The sequence below is a fragment of the Delphinus delphis genome, chromosome 14, assembly GCF_949987515.2.
Source record: "Delphinus delphis chromosome 14, mDelDel1.2, whole genome shotgun sequence".
Lineage (NCBI taxonomy): Eukaryota > Metazoa > Chordata > Mammalia > Artiodactyla > Delphinidae > Delphinus > Delphinus delphis.
Genome location: NC_082696.1, coordinates 48,655,695 through 48,673,350, shown reverse-complemented (window position 1 = coordinate 48,673,350; position 17,656 = coordinate 48,655,695). Strand labels below are relative to the sequence as shown.

Here is a 17,656-nt window from a genome sequence, read left to right as displayed (position 1 = left end):
CTCCTATCTTAGCTTGTGTAATGAATGTGTTTATTGTTCTGAAAAAAAAAAAAAGATTCTACCAGCAATTTTACTGGGATCATGTTAAATGAATAAATTAACATAAGAAAGATTAAATCATTATGATGATGAGTCCTTCTACCCAAGAACATGTTATGCTTTTGAATTTGTTCAAGTGTTATTTTAAATTCTTAAAGTTTCCTTCTTATAGATCTTGCACATGTCTTAAGTTTATTTTTATCTTTTTTTTGTTGCTTTTGTAAATGGTGTCTTCTCTGCCTTTATATATTCTGGTTATTCATGAAAGTGTATGTTTTTAATTTTTGTACACTGCACTCAAACAGTTCCTTAAATTCTCTTATTGTTTGATAGTTTTTCATTAGATTCTCTTGAGTTTTCCAGTATGCAATCATATTATCTACCAATAATGAGTGCTCCAATAATAATAATACATATGCATATAATAATAACAATTTTTACCTCCTTCTTCCTAAATTTTACCCCTAAGATTCTTTCTCTTTTCTAATTGTGTTAACTATTATCTTAGGAACTGTGTTAAATAACCGTGACTATACACTGTACAATTTTATTTATATAACAGTCTTGAAATGACAAAATTATAGAAATGGAAAACAGATAAGTGGTTATCAGGGGCTAGGGAAAGAGGTGGAGAAAAGGAAGGTAGGTGTGGCTATAAAAAGGTAACATGGGGGCTTCCCTGGTGGCGCAGTGGTTGGGAGTCCGCCTGCCTATGCAGGGGACACGGGTTCGTGCCCCGGTCCGGGAAGATCCCACATGCCACGGAGCGGCTGGGCCTGTGAGCCATGGCCGCTGAGCCTGTGCGTCCGGAGCCTGTGCTGCACAACGGAAGAGGCCATAACAGTGAGAGGCCCGCGAACCGCAGGAAAAAAAAAAAGTTAACATGATCCCAACAGTACTAGAAATCGTCTGTATCTGAACTGTATCATTGTCAATATACTGGCTGTGATATCATACTATAGGTTTGCCATTGGGAAAAGGGACATGGAATCTCTGTATTATTTCTTACAACTGCATGCAAATCTATAATTATCTCAAAATAAGATTTTTTTTTAAAAGAGCTCTAATCCAGTTTTTTTTAATGATAATGACAGGTATCCTTATTTTTCCCCGACTTTAATAAGGATATTTTCATTGTTTCAACATTAATCGTGATGCCAACTGATATAACAAAGATGCAATTAATCCAAATATATCAGCAATCACGATAAATACAAATGGATTAAATTCACATACATAGATGTATTATAGAAGTATCCATCCATTCCTTTCCATTGAGTTTTTTAAAAATCTGCAGAGACAACAGTCAAATGCAAATGTAATATTTGTACAAATGAGAGAGGGCAAGTGTGGCAAAATATTAACAATTGATGAATTTCAGTGATGAATATATGAGAGTTCATTGTATTATTCTTATTCTTCCAACGTTTATGTTTACATCTTTTCAAAAGAAAATATAAAAATTTTAAAGAGGTAAACTAAAACTCCAGATAATAGCAATGTGGGGCTCATATTCAATGGGTAGTTAAGTTGCTAGGATCCTTGTTGTGTTTAGGAGGAATATAGAAATACTGACTAATTTGATACGTTGTTTTAAATTTTTATAGTTAATAATATACATTTAAAATTTAAGGGTAACCAAGACGAATTTTAAAAAAATAGCCCAATTTAAAAGAATTGAAATTTGTCCAATATGCCAGTAATCACAATAAAGGTAAGTGAATTAAACACACCTGTTTAAAGACAGACTCTCAGATTGGATTTAAAAATACAGTCCAGGCCTATACTTAATATGTCACTCTTACAGGCTACACATAAACTGAAACTATATCCAAAAAATATAAAAATAAAGGACTCTAGAATATCATTTAATATAAAACGTATTTCCCCCCCGCTAAAAAAAAAAGCTGGTATGGCAGAGCTAACAGCAGACAAAACAGAATTTAAGGCAAAGAAGGTTTCTAGACATAAAAAGTGACATAACTTACACACATGGTCCGATATTCTTCCTGAAAGAATCTTATCATTTTCCATTTCCAGCAGCAAAGTGTGAACAGTATTCCCAACAAGCATTTCAATGTAGGGCAGTATCAACATGTTGTTTATATTTGCAAACTCGATAAGCGAGAAGAAAAAGGAATCTTTTTGTAGTTTAATTTCAAAGCTCATATTCTCTTAAACACAGCACCAAGCATACAACAGATGTTTTGCAATTAATAGCGGGCTGGCTGCCCAGGAAAGCAGAAACTGGCATTCCTTTCAGAGTCCAAGCGGGCACTCAGCCTCGGGGGCAACGTCCTGGGCGAGGGAGGACCTGCCCCCCCAGGGCTGAACAAGCAAGAAGTCAGCTGCACCTGCATCACCTGACCAGCTGCCCCAACCCCCATGGTCTACATCTGCTCTGAAATAACTCTCAGCAGCTTATTTCACTTCTATACAGCACAGGATTTACTTTCTATACAATCACCACAAAGCTGTTCAGTGCCCTGAGGAGGCAAACAAGAACAGTTCTTCTATGACCAAGTCTGAACGACCAATTCCCTTCAATTTCACACAAAACTTTCATTAAAAACTCTTGACTAGAATTAGGTGCAGTTAGCAATTTCCAAAGAAATTGCCAATATATTTTCCCTGGAAACAAAGAGAAAAAAGAAAACATTTCTATAAAATTTAGTAAAAACTTACTGAAATTGTTAATAAAAATTCTTTGAATTTACAATCAAATGACAAATTGACGCCAGGCACTCTGCTGAAGGCTTTCACACTGTGTTCTCTGACCCAATTCTCAGAAACAATCCATTTAGGTGGTATCATAATATCCCCATTTTACTGACAGTCAAACTGAGCGTCAGAAAGGTTAAATGACTTGCCCAATGCCAAAAACCAACAAGAGCACCCATGCCTCAAACCTAGAGTAATGAGCTCACAGAGGTAAGCTCTAATGCAGTCAGTCCTGTTATTCATATTATCTCCAGCATGGTTATGACTGAAAATAATAATTCTCATTAACCAGCCTGGATCATTTAGGATACTCTGTGTAATAAAGTCTTCAGAAGAAAGCAACCATTATGATTAATATGAGCAGAAATCTCAGATTCGATATTTCTAGTCATGTTCTGGAAAAATTCTTATGCATAGTTACAGCAACAAGCACTTCAGCCAAGAGAAGACAGTTAATCATTCCAAATAATGCTGGACCCAGGTGATATTATTCCCTGACAGACTGGGCTTCTCGTGCACACACTTTTGCTGATACAGCTGCTCTCACTTGATGCTCTAGAAAGGTTTTCTGATTTACGGCTTGAAGTTGAAATTACCGAAGAGTTTTAAAAGCAGTAAGAAAGCCACATGCATTTTACTGTCACCATCTCAAAATTCTGCCTTTCATTTTTGCCTACATTTTTTTCCTGAGTTGCTGGAATGTACATATGGCTAAAGAGAAGAAGAAAAATAACTCCTTAAAATGGAAAACATCGCAAAACTATATGTGATATTTTAAAGTCATGAAGTGAAAACAAAACAACAAAACCCCTTTGGTCTCTATGGTCACTTGCAGGAAAAATAAGTGAAGGAGGCAAGGCAAACACACTGACATTTTTTAGTGTGTTTTTCCCATTTGTTTTCCCTGCCAGAGCGCTACATCGTATTTACCAGGGTCTGTACACATGCAGAGAAATGAAAACAGACCTTGCCTCCTGCAGGCCAGAAATGAGGTTTCCTTTTATCTGGCACCACGTAGCTTCTAGCTAGAAGCATGTTCCTAATGGAAGCAATCACTCACCAATGGCTTTAGATTTTGTTGTTTTTGTTTTAAAGGATTCACCCAAAAAATCTCTATGAAAGAATACCAGTATCTTTTCGATTTTCAGCAAGGGACTCTTTTTTAAGCGACAAATACATACTTGGCAATTCTGAGCCAGATCACTTTCACTATTTATGGGGTTCTTTCCTCCATTTTTTTTTTATTATGGTAAAAATCACGCAACATAAAATTACCATCTTAATCATTTTTAAGTGTCATTATTAGTGTTTTCAATAAAATAATAGCCCTAAGAATATAAAAAATCCTTTAAAACATTTATCCCTTTTAAGTATCACTGTAAATATTTCTGCTGTCTCAGGAGCAGTGTTGTAAAAGGCATCATGCTTCAGCTACAGCATAAAGGTTCGCCCACTGCAGCTCCCATGGAGTTAATTAAACAAGCACAATTCAGGTGCCTACCTGGTTATCTGAAAATACGTTTTTCATATGAAATGTGGCACAGATAAATTATATCCACAGATCATTTTTCAAAGTCAATTTTATCCTCACATTTTCCAAATCTTTGGCTAAAATATTATCCAATAAAAGCAAAATGGCTTTGTGTTTTTCACCTCTTTTCTCTACTCAGTCTTTTCTTTGAAGAATGGGGGTGGAGGGCCAGGATGTAAAGAGCATTAAGGGGGAGCAGCAAGACTCCTAAATGAACACAAGGAATCAGTAGTTAGCTCTTTGAATAACCTAGAGTTGACATGCTAAAAGGGTCAAGCCTGTAATTTTCAGCTACAAAAAACATGTCTATGAAGGTAACATGCAGCAAAAACAAAACAATATTCTGAAAAAATGCTCTCACTTCTTTGGGTTCTGTTCAAAGATTTTACGCAAAAACCCCTATACGTGTTTCATTAAGGCTCCTAACTATTAAATGCTAGTTACTCTGAATGGCAAGTCAAAATACAAATCAAAATAAATACAAAATTCAAAACACATGTTAAAAGAACACCAAATTCTTTGAAGTTGTTCTTGAAGAAGTTCCTGTTGTCCAATTAAAGGAAGTTTTTGTTTTCTGTTTTTGGATTTTTTTTTTTAAAAGGAAGAAGAGGAGGAGGAAGGGGAGGAGGGGGAGGGGGAGCAAAAAGAACAGTGCAGAGGAAAAGTCTTTTTATTAAAGATCAAGCAGCCAACTCAGATTTAAAATTGAGTTCCATGTACACTGTATCTCAGGAACACCCATTCTGGCATGTCCTAAATTACATGTCATCTCTGGCTGGGAATAATAGGCCAAGATAGGCCAAGCCCAAGAAGAGCTGGTAATCAAAGGCAAGACAACTACACTCAGGAGAATTTCTCTAGTATCTACCTACAGAATGCAATTAGTCACATCTAAAAATTGCTTTCAAAACATGCAGTTCAAAGACTGAGTTTCCTTTTGCTATCCATTCACAATAAAATATTTGTAGAGATTTGACGTCTTTTGACATAATTATATCAGTTGCAATACATATAATGTCCATTCAATTTTACAAAGTACATTTTAATCAAAGCTACATGTATCTTCTGACCTTTAAGAGACTCAAAATCATTGTTACAACAGTGAGAAACAAGCGATCTCTTATCAAACACAAACCTGGTTCTGATTACTTTTTGTATTTGAAGCTGACATAAGTAGTTTGCTCTGTCTGGAAATTTAAAATCAATTCCCAAATGGAAATGGTACTCTTGAGCCCACACCAGAGTAAGTTTCTTACTCTCCTTGCCCAGTCTTGGTCAAAACCTTAGCACTACTCAACAGCAACTAAAATCTTGAAATCAATTTAAAATCTCTATCCTTGCCCAAACGTTATATCTACAGAGCTGACTCAATAAATAATGATAAGTGATCAGTAAGGTTAAAACTGGACCTTCAACTATCCATTCCTTGGTTTGCATTAAAAAAAAAAAAATCTTATGAGTTTGTTCACTTTAACTATGAAATCAAATGAAAAATCTGACCTTGTGATGCCCAAATTCATTCAAAATGGTTCTCAGTTTTCTGGTGTTGCTATATGGTTTTCGGGCAGCAACAGCTGGATGGGAGTCCCGCCAGTCGACGGACAAGCGGTGATACCAAAAACGCTCACTCTCCAGAACATGAGCTGATTTAACAGTAGGATCAAAACGATGCACTTCACATCCATCATTGGCCATGCTGACCTCAAAATGGGTATCATCACTTCCCAGCCTGTAAAGAAAGAGGATGAAAATCAACAACAAAAAAATATATGGAGCAAAAGTGTTGTATTGACAAAAATGACAGTGCCAAGGTCAATTTTCTTAGTCATATCAAGCCTTCTCCTGTTTTAACACATGGCTTGTTGTACACATTCCATAAACCTTCCTTCACAAAAAGCATTAAAGCTAAAAGCTTCTGGATAAAAGAAAGGAGAGAAATTATGTGCTAAATGCAGACCAGAGAACCACATGTTCAAACATGTAGAAGCGTATCAAATTGATTTTTTTAAAAAAGATATAAATTATAGTAGCAATGAAACAAAGAAGACTATCTAGTCGTCTTAAGAGATTTTCTCAGAATATGTCAAAAATATAAGTCTGAGCAACAGTTCCCTTAGGGAGAGGTGCATGGCTATGGCGCTGTGCATGCAGTTTGAGTTAAAGACAACAGCTGTTTTCTTAAGAACGGAGTGCATTTTAAATAGTACAGTTAAAGAAAAAAGGCAGACGTATGTGGTTCTACTGGATCTAGTACTCAAGAAGCAAGAGGTATATCACCTAAATTCACATCAGCAGGGGGTAGAAATCATGAATTAGTTGTACTTAAGTACCCAGTTAGGTAACACATATTGTGGAATATTCATAGTTACAAATTTTTAATTTACTCATAAATATTCCTTACTTGGTGATATAAGATTCATAACTTTGATTAAAGCATCATTTTGAATGAAAAAACATGAAATTAACCGAGAAGATGATTTTTTTTTAAAAAAAGGTGATTATGACTTTTCTGCCCCAAATACTATAATTAGATGTGCTTAAAGATACCAAAATCCCAGAGTATCTATAATGCATTGGCCAAACCTGAACCCAGGGCAGAAATGCTTCATCCTCTTAGACTCTACTATTACAGACTATTTTATAATTTGGAAATATACAAGCTTATTGGGTAACAATTTAGTTAACTAAAGTAAGTCTTCACTACAGAGATCTTCCACCTAAACATTCTTAATATTCTGTTTGCCTTGTTCTCTCCCTTCACTCCCACTACATTCTTTTAATCTCACCGGACCCATGTCATGTTAGCCCTCTGCTATTCTTCAGCTGTAATTCTCTTGACACTTTTGGCTAGAAAAAGATTCAGCACTCTTCTCACAAACATTCCCATTCCTTCTACCCAAGAGATCCTGTTTCCTATTTTCAACCTCCTATTGAACCCACACAGCTCAGACCATTGTAATCTCTATCCAAGCTTTCCCCCAATTTGTTCATTATCTAATCTGGTGTTGCAGATTGACTTGCTGGCCCTAACTCTTCACCCCTTCATCCACACTACTGCCATGCTCATCACGTATGGAGTGTCCTTTCCTGTCCCTTGATTTTTTGGCTTGGCTATGTGACTTGCTTTTTGGAAGAAAGGGACATGATACCAGTCCTGATCCTAGGCTTCGAGCACTTCAAGAATGAACAATGGTTCACTCTTTTGTACTATTATTGTGACAAAAACATACCCTGGATAGCTTGCTGGTCTCAGGCAACTAAAAGACATGAGGAGCAGAGGTGTCCCAGACAATCCACTGGCCTTCTATGAAACACGCAGCTGCCCTTAGCCACCTCAGCCTGAAGTAAAGTCTCTCAGCTGAGCCTGACGTGGATCAACTGAAGCTCAGCTGATCTGCAGACATGTGAGCAACAATAAATAATGGTTTTAAGCTACTGAGTTTTAGAGTGACTTGTTACATAGCAACAGCTAACTGATAAACCTGGCATTAAATGTATATCTAAGAGTTGCAGTAGACGCTGCAAAGCACTTTTTAGTACACAGATTTATTTCTTTATAGATCAGAATGTTATAGAACTCACCTGTCCCAAGAGATTTTTCACTTAATTGAATTTGTTGAAATTTAGGGAATTCCCTGGCAGTCTAATAGTCAGGACTCCACACTTTCACTGCAAGGGCCTGGGTTTGATCCCTGGTCGGGGAACTAAGATCTCGCAAGCCGTGTGTCATGGCCAAAAAAAAAAGAGTTTTTTGAAATTTAGATGAGCAAAACCTGTGTTATCATGGAAACATGGAACCCAGTGGAAAAATGGCAGTCCTGTAGCTTTACTAAGAGAACAAAACACTAGTCAAATAAGTACTCATTAAATATAATTTCCATATAAATTTTCTATGTAAAAAAGTGAATGATTTCTCCATGAATTTTCAAAATATAATTTCAAGAAAACACTTTCCACTGTAAAACATGTATGTATTTTAATCAAGCCCTCAGAAATTTTTAAGAATTAACCACATAACAGCTGTGTAACTAGTTTTTTTAGTAAGGCACTATATTATGTATTGATATGTTTCAATTTAAACTAGCTTCTTACAATTAAAAAAATAACAAACACACTTAGAAAAAGTTAAAGTTGTATATAAGTATATAAAACAAAAAGTTTCCTACCATGAGAATTTTAGCCATCAATTTCCAGAGATAATCAGTTAGCAATTTTTTGTGTATCCTTCCAGAGATTTTCTACACATGTACAAGGATTCTCTATTAGAAATATCGTAAGTACACATACACATATATAAGTTAATCATTAGATGAAGGGGAACTATTCTGTATGATACACTAAATAACATGAAACTACTGAAATTTGTAAATTTTCTGTTATGCTTTTACTAAACAAAATCCATTTAATCTAAATGTATAATATGTACTGTATTGGAAAGTAATAAACTACATTTATTTAATCAAGGTCTGTAATTCTTACTTTCATTTATTCAAAATGGTATTGCTACTTCTTCACACTTAGTTTAAATTAGTCAAGTTTGTGGTAGGTGTAAAAAGCAACAGGAAGAACAAATTTAATATACGTAAGTGTTGCAAAAAGTGGCCCAAAGGGGTAAAATCAGGACTCAAATCCAATCCAGGTAGTTCCAAAGCATGGGCTCTTTACACTCTACCTCACTGCAAGTAAGGGTAGGACACAGAATCATGGAAGGAATATTTGTGAACTTAGGGATCTAGGAAACTGTCAGCTACTAGATAGTAAAGCTCCATGAAGTAAAGGGCTGTGTCAATCTTGCTTATTTCTATATCCCTAGTGCTGAGGAGATAGATGAATGATGACAGACAAACCCACAAAATGCTGCACTAAGTAAAAGAAAACTATTAGGTAGGGTCTGGAATTCCCAGAATATACAGTACAATATCCAACACAGCATGGAATGGGCTACATTTCACTGACTTATTCATGTTTATTAATAAATATTTACAGAGCACTTTATATGTTCAAGGCAGTACCCTAGACACCAGAGACAGATAAATTAAACATGATCCTTGATCTGAAGAAACTCAGAAGTAGTAAAGAAGAAAGATCTTTGAACAAATAACTACAATAAATTAAGTAAAAGAAAATTCTTTTTATAGCAAAAATCTATTTAGTCTATAAGGAAACTATTTTCTGCACTTATTTAACTGGAAAGAGAATTCGCTGTAGAAAATTTTACTTTATAGAAATTATCTGTCTATCTGTATCTATATATATACATATATATAGATCATGATCATATGGCTTTTACCTCAAAGTCTAAGACAGTTGTTCCAGTTCCTGCCATCACAACTGCATTCCAGCCATCAAGAAAAGTAAAAAGGGAGGTGAAGGTCACATCCTTTCCTCCTAGGTGCATGGCCTAGAAATTGCACACATCACTTGCACTCATATCACATTGCTCAAAGTTAGTCATATGGCCACTTGTAGCTGCAAGGAAGGCTAGAATATGCAATCTTTGGCAAGGTGGCCACGTGCCCTGCTAAACTCAGGAGTTCCGTTACCAAAGAAGAATGGAAGAATGAATACTGGGGGACAATTAGCAATTTCTACTATAACCCATTTCTGAAATAGTTAAGCTGTTAATACATATATTCAAAGGTATAAGCCTTCATGAAGACTGTAACCTATCCTTCTATGTGGCAGAGAGATAAATTATATAACTCATGCTTATAAATATTACGTTGTATATGTTAATGGAGAGGTTTGAGATCACAAAAACTCTTCAGTACAGAAAGGTCATCAAATCTGAGGGATTTGTTGAAGAAATAGGAAGGGGGCAGATAACAGGACTAAACAGCCAAAGGTAGTAGAATAACAGAGTAACCATTTTTGCCCTCCTCTCCTGATGTCTCAGAAAGCAACAACTAGGATCCCTAAGTGTGGGTGTGCAGGATGTGCACTAAACAACTCTAGGGGGCACCACGCCTAATCACTATAATGATTATGCAGCAGATAAGTAAAGGTTCTTGAGAGAGCAAATGTCTTTCCCATGTTGTATAAAAGTGTCCCTTGAAGTAGCTACAGTGCTGGCAACTGCATCCCCTTTAGTGTTACTGAAGAGTAGAAGGGATGGATGTGGCACTGTTTCAAGTCCTTGGTTATTCTTTTAAAATATTTCCAAGAGTATTGAGGTGACTATCCTTTATGTTCCCTAAGAAGCAAAAGCTCAGAGTATAAACACATGAAGAGATGCTCAAGATCGTTAGCCAGTAGGGAGAAACAAAATAAAACTATAATGAGATACCATTTCACATCTACTAGGATGGCTATAATCAAAAAGACCAATAATAGTAAGTGTTGATGACAATGTGGAGAAATTGAAACCCTCATACATTGCTGGTGGGAACATAAAATGGTATATAACCAAGAGAAATGAAAACATATGTCCACACAAAAACTCATACATGACTGTTCATAATAATATTATTCATAGTAGCCAAAAAAGTGGAAACAACCCAAATGTCTATCAGCTGATGAATGAATAAATAAAATGTGGTATACCCATACAATGGAATATTATTTGGCAGTAAAAAGAAATGAAGTACTGATACATATTACAACACGGATGAACCCTGAAAGTATTATGCTAAGTGAAAAAGCTAGTCAAAACACCACATATTATATGCTTTCATTTATCTGAAGTGTCCAGAATAGGTGAATCTATAGAGACAGAAAGTAGATTAGTGGTTGCCTAGGACTGGGAGACAAAGAGCTGAAAGAGGGTTGGAGGGAATTGAGAGTCAGTGCTACTGGGTACAGGCCTTCTTTCTTGCGGTGATGATAATGTTCTAAAATTGACTGTGGTGACTAAAAACCATTGAACTGTACCCTTTAAATGGATGAATTGTGTGTTATGTGAATTATACCTCAATTTAAAGCTGTTTAAAAAAATAAAATCAGAGCAGATACAGGGAAAGTTTTTAACTCTCATCACTGAAGACAGAAAGGTTGGAAGAAGTAAGACAATTAGTGTTTTTCCCAGGAGGAGTTTCAGTCGTCCATTCCTCATCCTAGCAGGAACCAGAGAATCTGGCCAAATAATTACCTAGATCTGTAAACTGCCAACTACTAGAGAAGGAGAAATAGGTTTTCCAAAGCATAAATGACATTGAAGAGTGGATTAAAATATTTTATAATTATTAATTTTTATTAAATAACATTGCATAAAACGACAAGACTTCATCTAAAATATATTCTTAACAGGGATGATATCACACCTAAGCAGGCAAAAATTGATTCTTGAGGGCCAAAAAAAATCTTCTTGTTTTTATGTCTAAAGCATAGATAATACATATGTTACATAAATAGATATACGGTGTATCTATAGTATTAAAATTTCATGGGGAGAGTGATTAGGAAAAAAATTGTCTAAAAAGGGTCCTTGGGTCCATGATTTTCTGATTCCTCATTCATATAGAATATGAGCTCCTGGGCTTCCCTGGTGGTGCAGTGGTTGAGAGTCCACCTGCCGATGCAGGGGACGCAGGTTTGTGCCCTGGTCCGGGAAGATACCACATGCCGCGGAGCGGCTTGGCCCGTGAGCCATGGCCGCTGAGCCTGCGCGTCCAGAGCCTGTGCTCCGCAACGGTAAAGGCCACAACAGTGAGAGGCCCGCGTACCGCAAAAAAAAAAAAAGAATATGAGCTCCTGCTGTGCTAATTAAACTATTGAAAGATAAAAATTTTGGCTCTGAAGCTCATTCATTCCTCTTGAAATGCTCAGGGCAACCAGAAGTCCCAGATTTTCTGCCTAAGATATTGGCTCTTGTTGCCTAACCATGTATCAGTATCAAATTTTCTTCTGTCTCACATTGAGAATCTGTCTTCAAACCAAGTGGTATTAACATGTCAGAGAACTAAAGGAGAGATGAAAAAGATTTCCCTATGTATTATCCCTTCTCAAGTTTTCTCTTCTATTCCCACTCCTACCCCTGAAATATAATCTTTGACATGAAGGATAAAAAGATGATTTTCCCAATGCACTTTAGCTACCACCCTCATCCCCACCCCATCTCCCCACCATCACCCCTCCACCTCACACACAAAAAGACTTTCAGGGCAGGCCCCATCTAAAGTCATGCAGTAGACAAAATATCATCATGTGAACCCACATCCTCTCCTCCTATCTCTTCTCTTTCTCTTTCTCCGTAACATAACCTTCCTTTTCAGTGCCTTCCCCTATCTTAATTGGTCTATTCTATCCCGTTTCAAAATTGAAAAGGAGCTTCTTTAAATTTTCAACTGAACTTTACTCAGAGTATACTCTCCTAGAAAAAGGTCTTTTACATTAACTACAGAATAAAAAGCTTTGATTCTTAGTAAAGAAATTTCAGACATCAGAGAGAAGGTAGAGGTGACGGCTGCTTCAGTTCTTGGGAGTGGAAGAAAGGTAGGACATGGATCAGAAGGAGGGCATTCAGCCTCTGCTTTCTGATCAGTATATCCTCAGATCCCTTCTTCCTCTCACCCCCAGAAGGCCACCACCCCTCCTCACTCCTCCGTTGCAGCTTCATTCATTATGCTCAGGATAGGAATGGCTGCCACAGCCCTGAGGTTTGGAGCACATACTGCCTGGATGTGGGTGCCCCGTGACCCACCTGCCACCTGCCCTCCCCACCCATCTCACAGCTATCCCAACACGCCTAAATGCTTGCACCTCAGGACCACCACTTCTTCCCTCAGCATCAATTGAGGTGTTGTCAGTTGGCTATTTACCTGCCCCTGAAGCAAGCAATTCACCTGAGAAGATTCTCAATCCTGAGTAACAGGACAATCAACACAAACATCCACAATCCAAAGCATCCTTTTTTAGGACATAAGAAATATTTTCTTTAGTTTCCAGTTTTCAATTAAGCATTGTTAGGTTTTAAATCAAATGTTGGCACTTAAAATCTATTCACTTCTTTTCCCAGTGGAATTCAACTGCTCCTATCTGCTCTTTACAAAGTTGATTTTGAATAGTGAACATTTAAATGAAAATAAGAAACTACCTTTTTACATGTAATAATCTGAAATCTCACAGCAGAACCACTTCATCTAATGGCTCTGAAGTATAAGGAAAGCAAAAAGGAACGTGAAAAATTTCCCCCAAAACAGCTTTCACAGTTTTGTTTTACACAGTTGTATGCTTTAAATGAAATTATTCCGGGGTGTAAAATATTAACCAAAACATAAAGGCAGTTTGGAGCAAGAAAACAGGACCAAGCTGAGATCTCTAATTTGCATGTAGTACTGTGCAATTATTTTTATGACCTATTTTCATACATTGTTAATATGATATAAAATAAACTTTCGACTCTCACAAGTTCCCATTCTTTATACAATCTTGCATCATAGCTGGTGGGTTCCCAGAAAAAGAGCTCTGTTCTAATCAACTGGCTGAGCAACTCATTTCCTAATCTTCAGGCTCCTAGTTTAAACCATGGCAGAACCAGCTTCCCTCTTTAGTCTTCTTGCCTCAAGCAATCTTTATGTAGCAAATATATATTTAGTGCCTACCGTGTACCACGCTCCACTGATAATATACCATGGCTCTTCATTTAACCCATAGAAGAATGTGTCCATTATCCTGAAACTTATTTCAAACTTGTTGTTTTTGCTTTTGTTTTAATCCACAATGACTCTAAGAATTCTTGTTTGGTGAAGTTTGACAACGGTCGTGATCCTCCGTGCGTTAGCACCTTTTGGTGGGTCTCCACAGCACCCAAAAATCAGCTCTGAACCCTTATCATTTAGGATTCTGGGTGGCAGCTGTCACTCATGAGCCTGAATGTAAATCATAGAGGAGATGAAACCTATCGGTGAGGAACAAGCAGAGGACACTTGTGAGGGTCCCCAGTATTTTGTAAAGGACTCCAGGGATCTTGCCTGAGAATCTAACCACACAGCTTCTAGAGTCGATGCAACAGAGTATTCCAAACAAAAATAACCCTCTCCTACCTTTTTTTTGAGACACATATAATCTGAAAATTCTCGGGACTGTTTATATGAATACTGATGCGTTTCGTGTATTTTTTATATAATCTCATTATTTTATATTCACCCTTTTACAAAAAGTCCTCTATATCTATGCATACATTTAGGTCATTTTCAGCCTGAATAACTGAATATCAATAACTTCCCACAGTTTTGACAAAATCTCATTATTTTCATAGGAGTTCCCTCTTCTTTCTTTTTACAGTGTAAAAGTACACACAGATTTACCATTGGCATTGAACATAAAATAAACATAAAAATCCAACAGTGGCCATTTGTCTTGGGTCACTCATCATAACTGAGCATAAAATTTCTAACATACTCACTGTTCCTTTTTTTTCTAGGTGCATTCTTAATACTTTTCTGTTTCTAATAAGAATGCTCTAATTCTAGCTGAGAATCATCGGCTTCACCAAGAGGATCATCATCATGCTGAAAATGGAAGTTGTCAACTTACTACCAACAGAATGGGAGAGAAAGTGGCCCTGGCCACTGGTGCTCTGCAAGTGCCCACAGTTACATAACAGAGAGATGAGTCTGAAATGATGGCAGGAGAAGAAGCATAGCACCCATTATACCCTGCAACCATTCATAATTTGTGTTGCTGAAAAAGCGTTGGCTGCCTGCAGGAGCGTTTTTTGTTTTCTGCTGTAAAATGTACTTACCCTAAAGAATAGAGGCGGCACTGCTTGTTGCGAATTTGATGACCTAAGCCAAACCTGTCATCAAGACAGACAGACCAGGGCTTTTTTGAAGGGCTGGAGTCAGTAGCCAGGCTGTCTGTGCTCACGTGATCACACGCAATCTGTAAGGATTGGAAATCAATGTGAATAATTTAAAGCACCGGGTGATAGATGGTAGGTAGAGATTTAACTGCTTTCCCAGCCCCTGAAAACCGTAACGGGAGAGTTATGTCCTTCTCCACTGATAACTACTCCCCTCCCCAGGGAATCACAAGACTGCTGTAAAATGTTTGGAGGAATTCCAAATACTAGATTATAAGTAACCTCGTGGAGACTAGAGGCAGGTTTGAAGGGAAGTTAAGAACTGCTATAGCCTTGTGCATGGAGTATACAGGGGAGAACAAATCAGGAGCAAGGAAGGCAGGGAGGAAAAGTCAGGAAAGCTCTACAGAGGTATGTCAGTCTTGGAGGAGGAACAGAAGTTGACTAAGAGGCTGAGACCAAGAAGGGCATTCCAGACATGGAGAACAGCGCTCCCAAACCACAGAGGTCTGTTACCCACAGCATTCCTATTAGAAATTGTGAGATATGACCAAGAGCATAGATCTTTGAAGGATACAAGATTATCTACTCTTTATCTCAGGCAGATACGGTTGGGCCACCATGGTCTGACCAAGCATGTGTTAACCAAGGTAAACAGCATGGGGTCAAGTGAGACTAATGCATAGTTCCTACTAACAAAACAGTACTCTCTGGGTTACACTGGTCCACTGAAATTCCTCCTGGGGGGAAAGGACAAGAGCCCCAGCCAGGAAGGAGGTTTTCCAGAGCTAGCCAAAGCAACTCTCTTAACTCATCCATCAAAATTAGATAAGAAAACCAAAAGGAACACGTATCTAAGTCAAGTGGAAGGAAGCCAGTCTCTAATTTCAAATGCACATTAAGTAAACATACTTAGTGAGGAATTCTGACTTGTGTTGGAGGCTGGCACTGTGTGCACAACTGAGGCTGTTGGAACCAAAGAAAACAAGTTCTGTGGCCAAGGTATTTATCTTACTGAGCAACAGTATTTCCGCCTAATCCCTCAAAACTCTCACAGTCGTCATGATGCTCCATGAATCATGCAGCAGCTTTTGCTGTCACATCACAGACAACAGACCACTCCAGATGCAAAGGATGTTTTGAGGTTCATTGCTTTAATGCATTAGAAAACATAACAGGACAATTTTCTTCTTAAGAAGGTACTCCAGACTTGCCCAATCCTTTTATTTAACTGATTTTCCAAAATGTTAATCTGAAAAGAGCATATTACATGGAGCCAGCATCTCCCTTATTCTTGCTGTAATCTAGGGCTGGCCTGGCAAAATTATCCTGGCACTATCTATCAGTGACTGAGAGAGAGCCTTCTGCTAGAATCTGGACATTTTATAGGAAAGCTTAAAAAGTGAAATCCTAAATATTTATCTGTTCTTTTCTTTTGATGAAATAAAAACTCACATTTTAAGGCAAGAAAAATTTAAACATGAAATTTTATAACCCACCACACGCCTTGTATGTGCAGACATCTTTGGTGAACTTTATGTACAATGCAAATACATCTTTCCCCTTAAAGATAAGAGACTGGTGCAGAACAGACTGGGTCAGATGACCTGGGGAGATACTGGGCCTCAACTAATGGAAATTCTTAGCTTAAATACTTACTTAGGACCTTATTAATGTTACTAGCTGTATTACTTGCAGTCTGCCTATTTTGCAAGATAACTGTTTCTTGTAGTACTACCATATGTGTGATGGAGCCTTCAATAAAATTAATGATGATTAGATGACTTGAAACAACTGACCAAATATATAGTCCTGTAAGATCAAAGATTGTAATAGTGTAATTTTGGACATGAGAAGCAACAAGAGCAAGCATTTCCTAGACCATAACAGACTAGAAAGACAGATGGTCCAGAGGCTTTTGACTATACTTAACAGGGCCAAGTCCAGTAATAGCACATTAAGTAGCCTATCAATGAAATCCTTGACTGACCTGGGAATGAGCATTCCTAGTGCCGTGAGACAAATTGATCATGAAATGCCTCCCAAGCCTTGGTCAGAATTAAGACCAAAAGGGAGGGGATTGTAGAATAAAGAATGTTGCCCACCACCTAGTTCTATAAGAATCTCATTAGCCACTGCAGTCACTGACCTACAGTACACCCTGAAAGGAATTCAGGGCAAAAATCAGGATGAGACATTCTGTGCTCTGGAAAAACTGGCAGAATAGGCCTTCAGATAGTTAGATATTTTCAGGGGAAAATGTATGAATCCTGTTTCTTGCATCTGCCCATACTTAGAAAAGCACTATAACTATTAACTAAGATACCTGTTCCTTGCTATTAATAGTAACTTTCTACCAAGATGTGTTACTGATTGCATGGACCCCTTTGTCAAAATCATGTATCTACTAACCTCCCCGCTAACCTCCTCAGAACAGTCCTCAGAGCTGAGAGACCATCTCCCAGGTAATAATCCTCAGTTTGGCCTGAATAAAATTTTCCATTTCTTTCTCAGATTCACTATTGATTAATTTTTGTCAACATCCTCAACCCAGTATCTTGCTCTCAATACTTCTCTATCCACAACCATGGTTTAAAGAAAAAAGTGATAATAGAAAATGGAAC

General features: G+C 37.4%; 1 protein-coding gene across 6 annotated transcripts in view; it reads right to left on the bottom strand.

Moving 5' to 3' along the window:
- Positions 1-17,656, bottom strand: part of METTL24 (methyltransferase like 24) — a 173,100-nt gene that overhangs the window by 115,994 nt on the left and 39,450 nt on the right. For all 6 annotated transcript variants that reach the window (XM_060030101.1, XM_060030105.1, XM_060030103.1 and 3 more), the window contains exons 3-4: positions 14,973-15,112; positions 5,792-6,020 (exon numbers count right to left, since the gene is read on the bottom strand). In XM_060030101.1, coding sequence (XP_059886084.1) covers positions 5,792-6,020; positions 14,973-15,112 — 369 coding nt within the window. The remainder of the gene's footprint in view (positions 1-5,791; positions 6,021-14,972; positions 15,113-17,656) is intronic.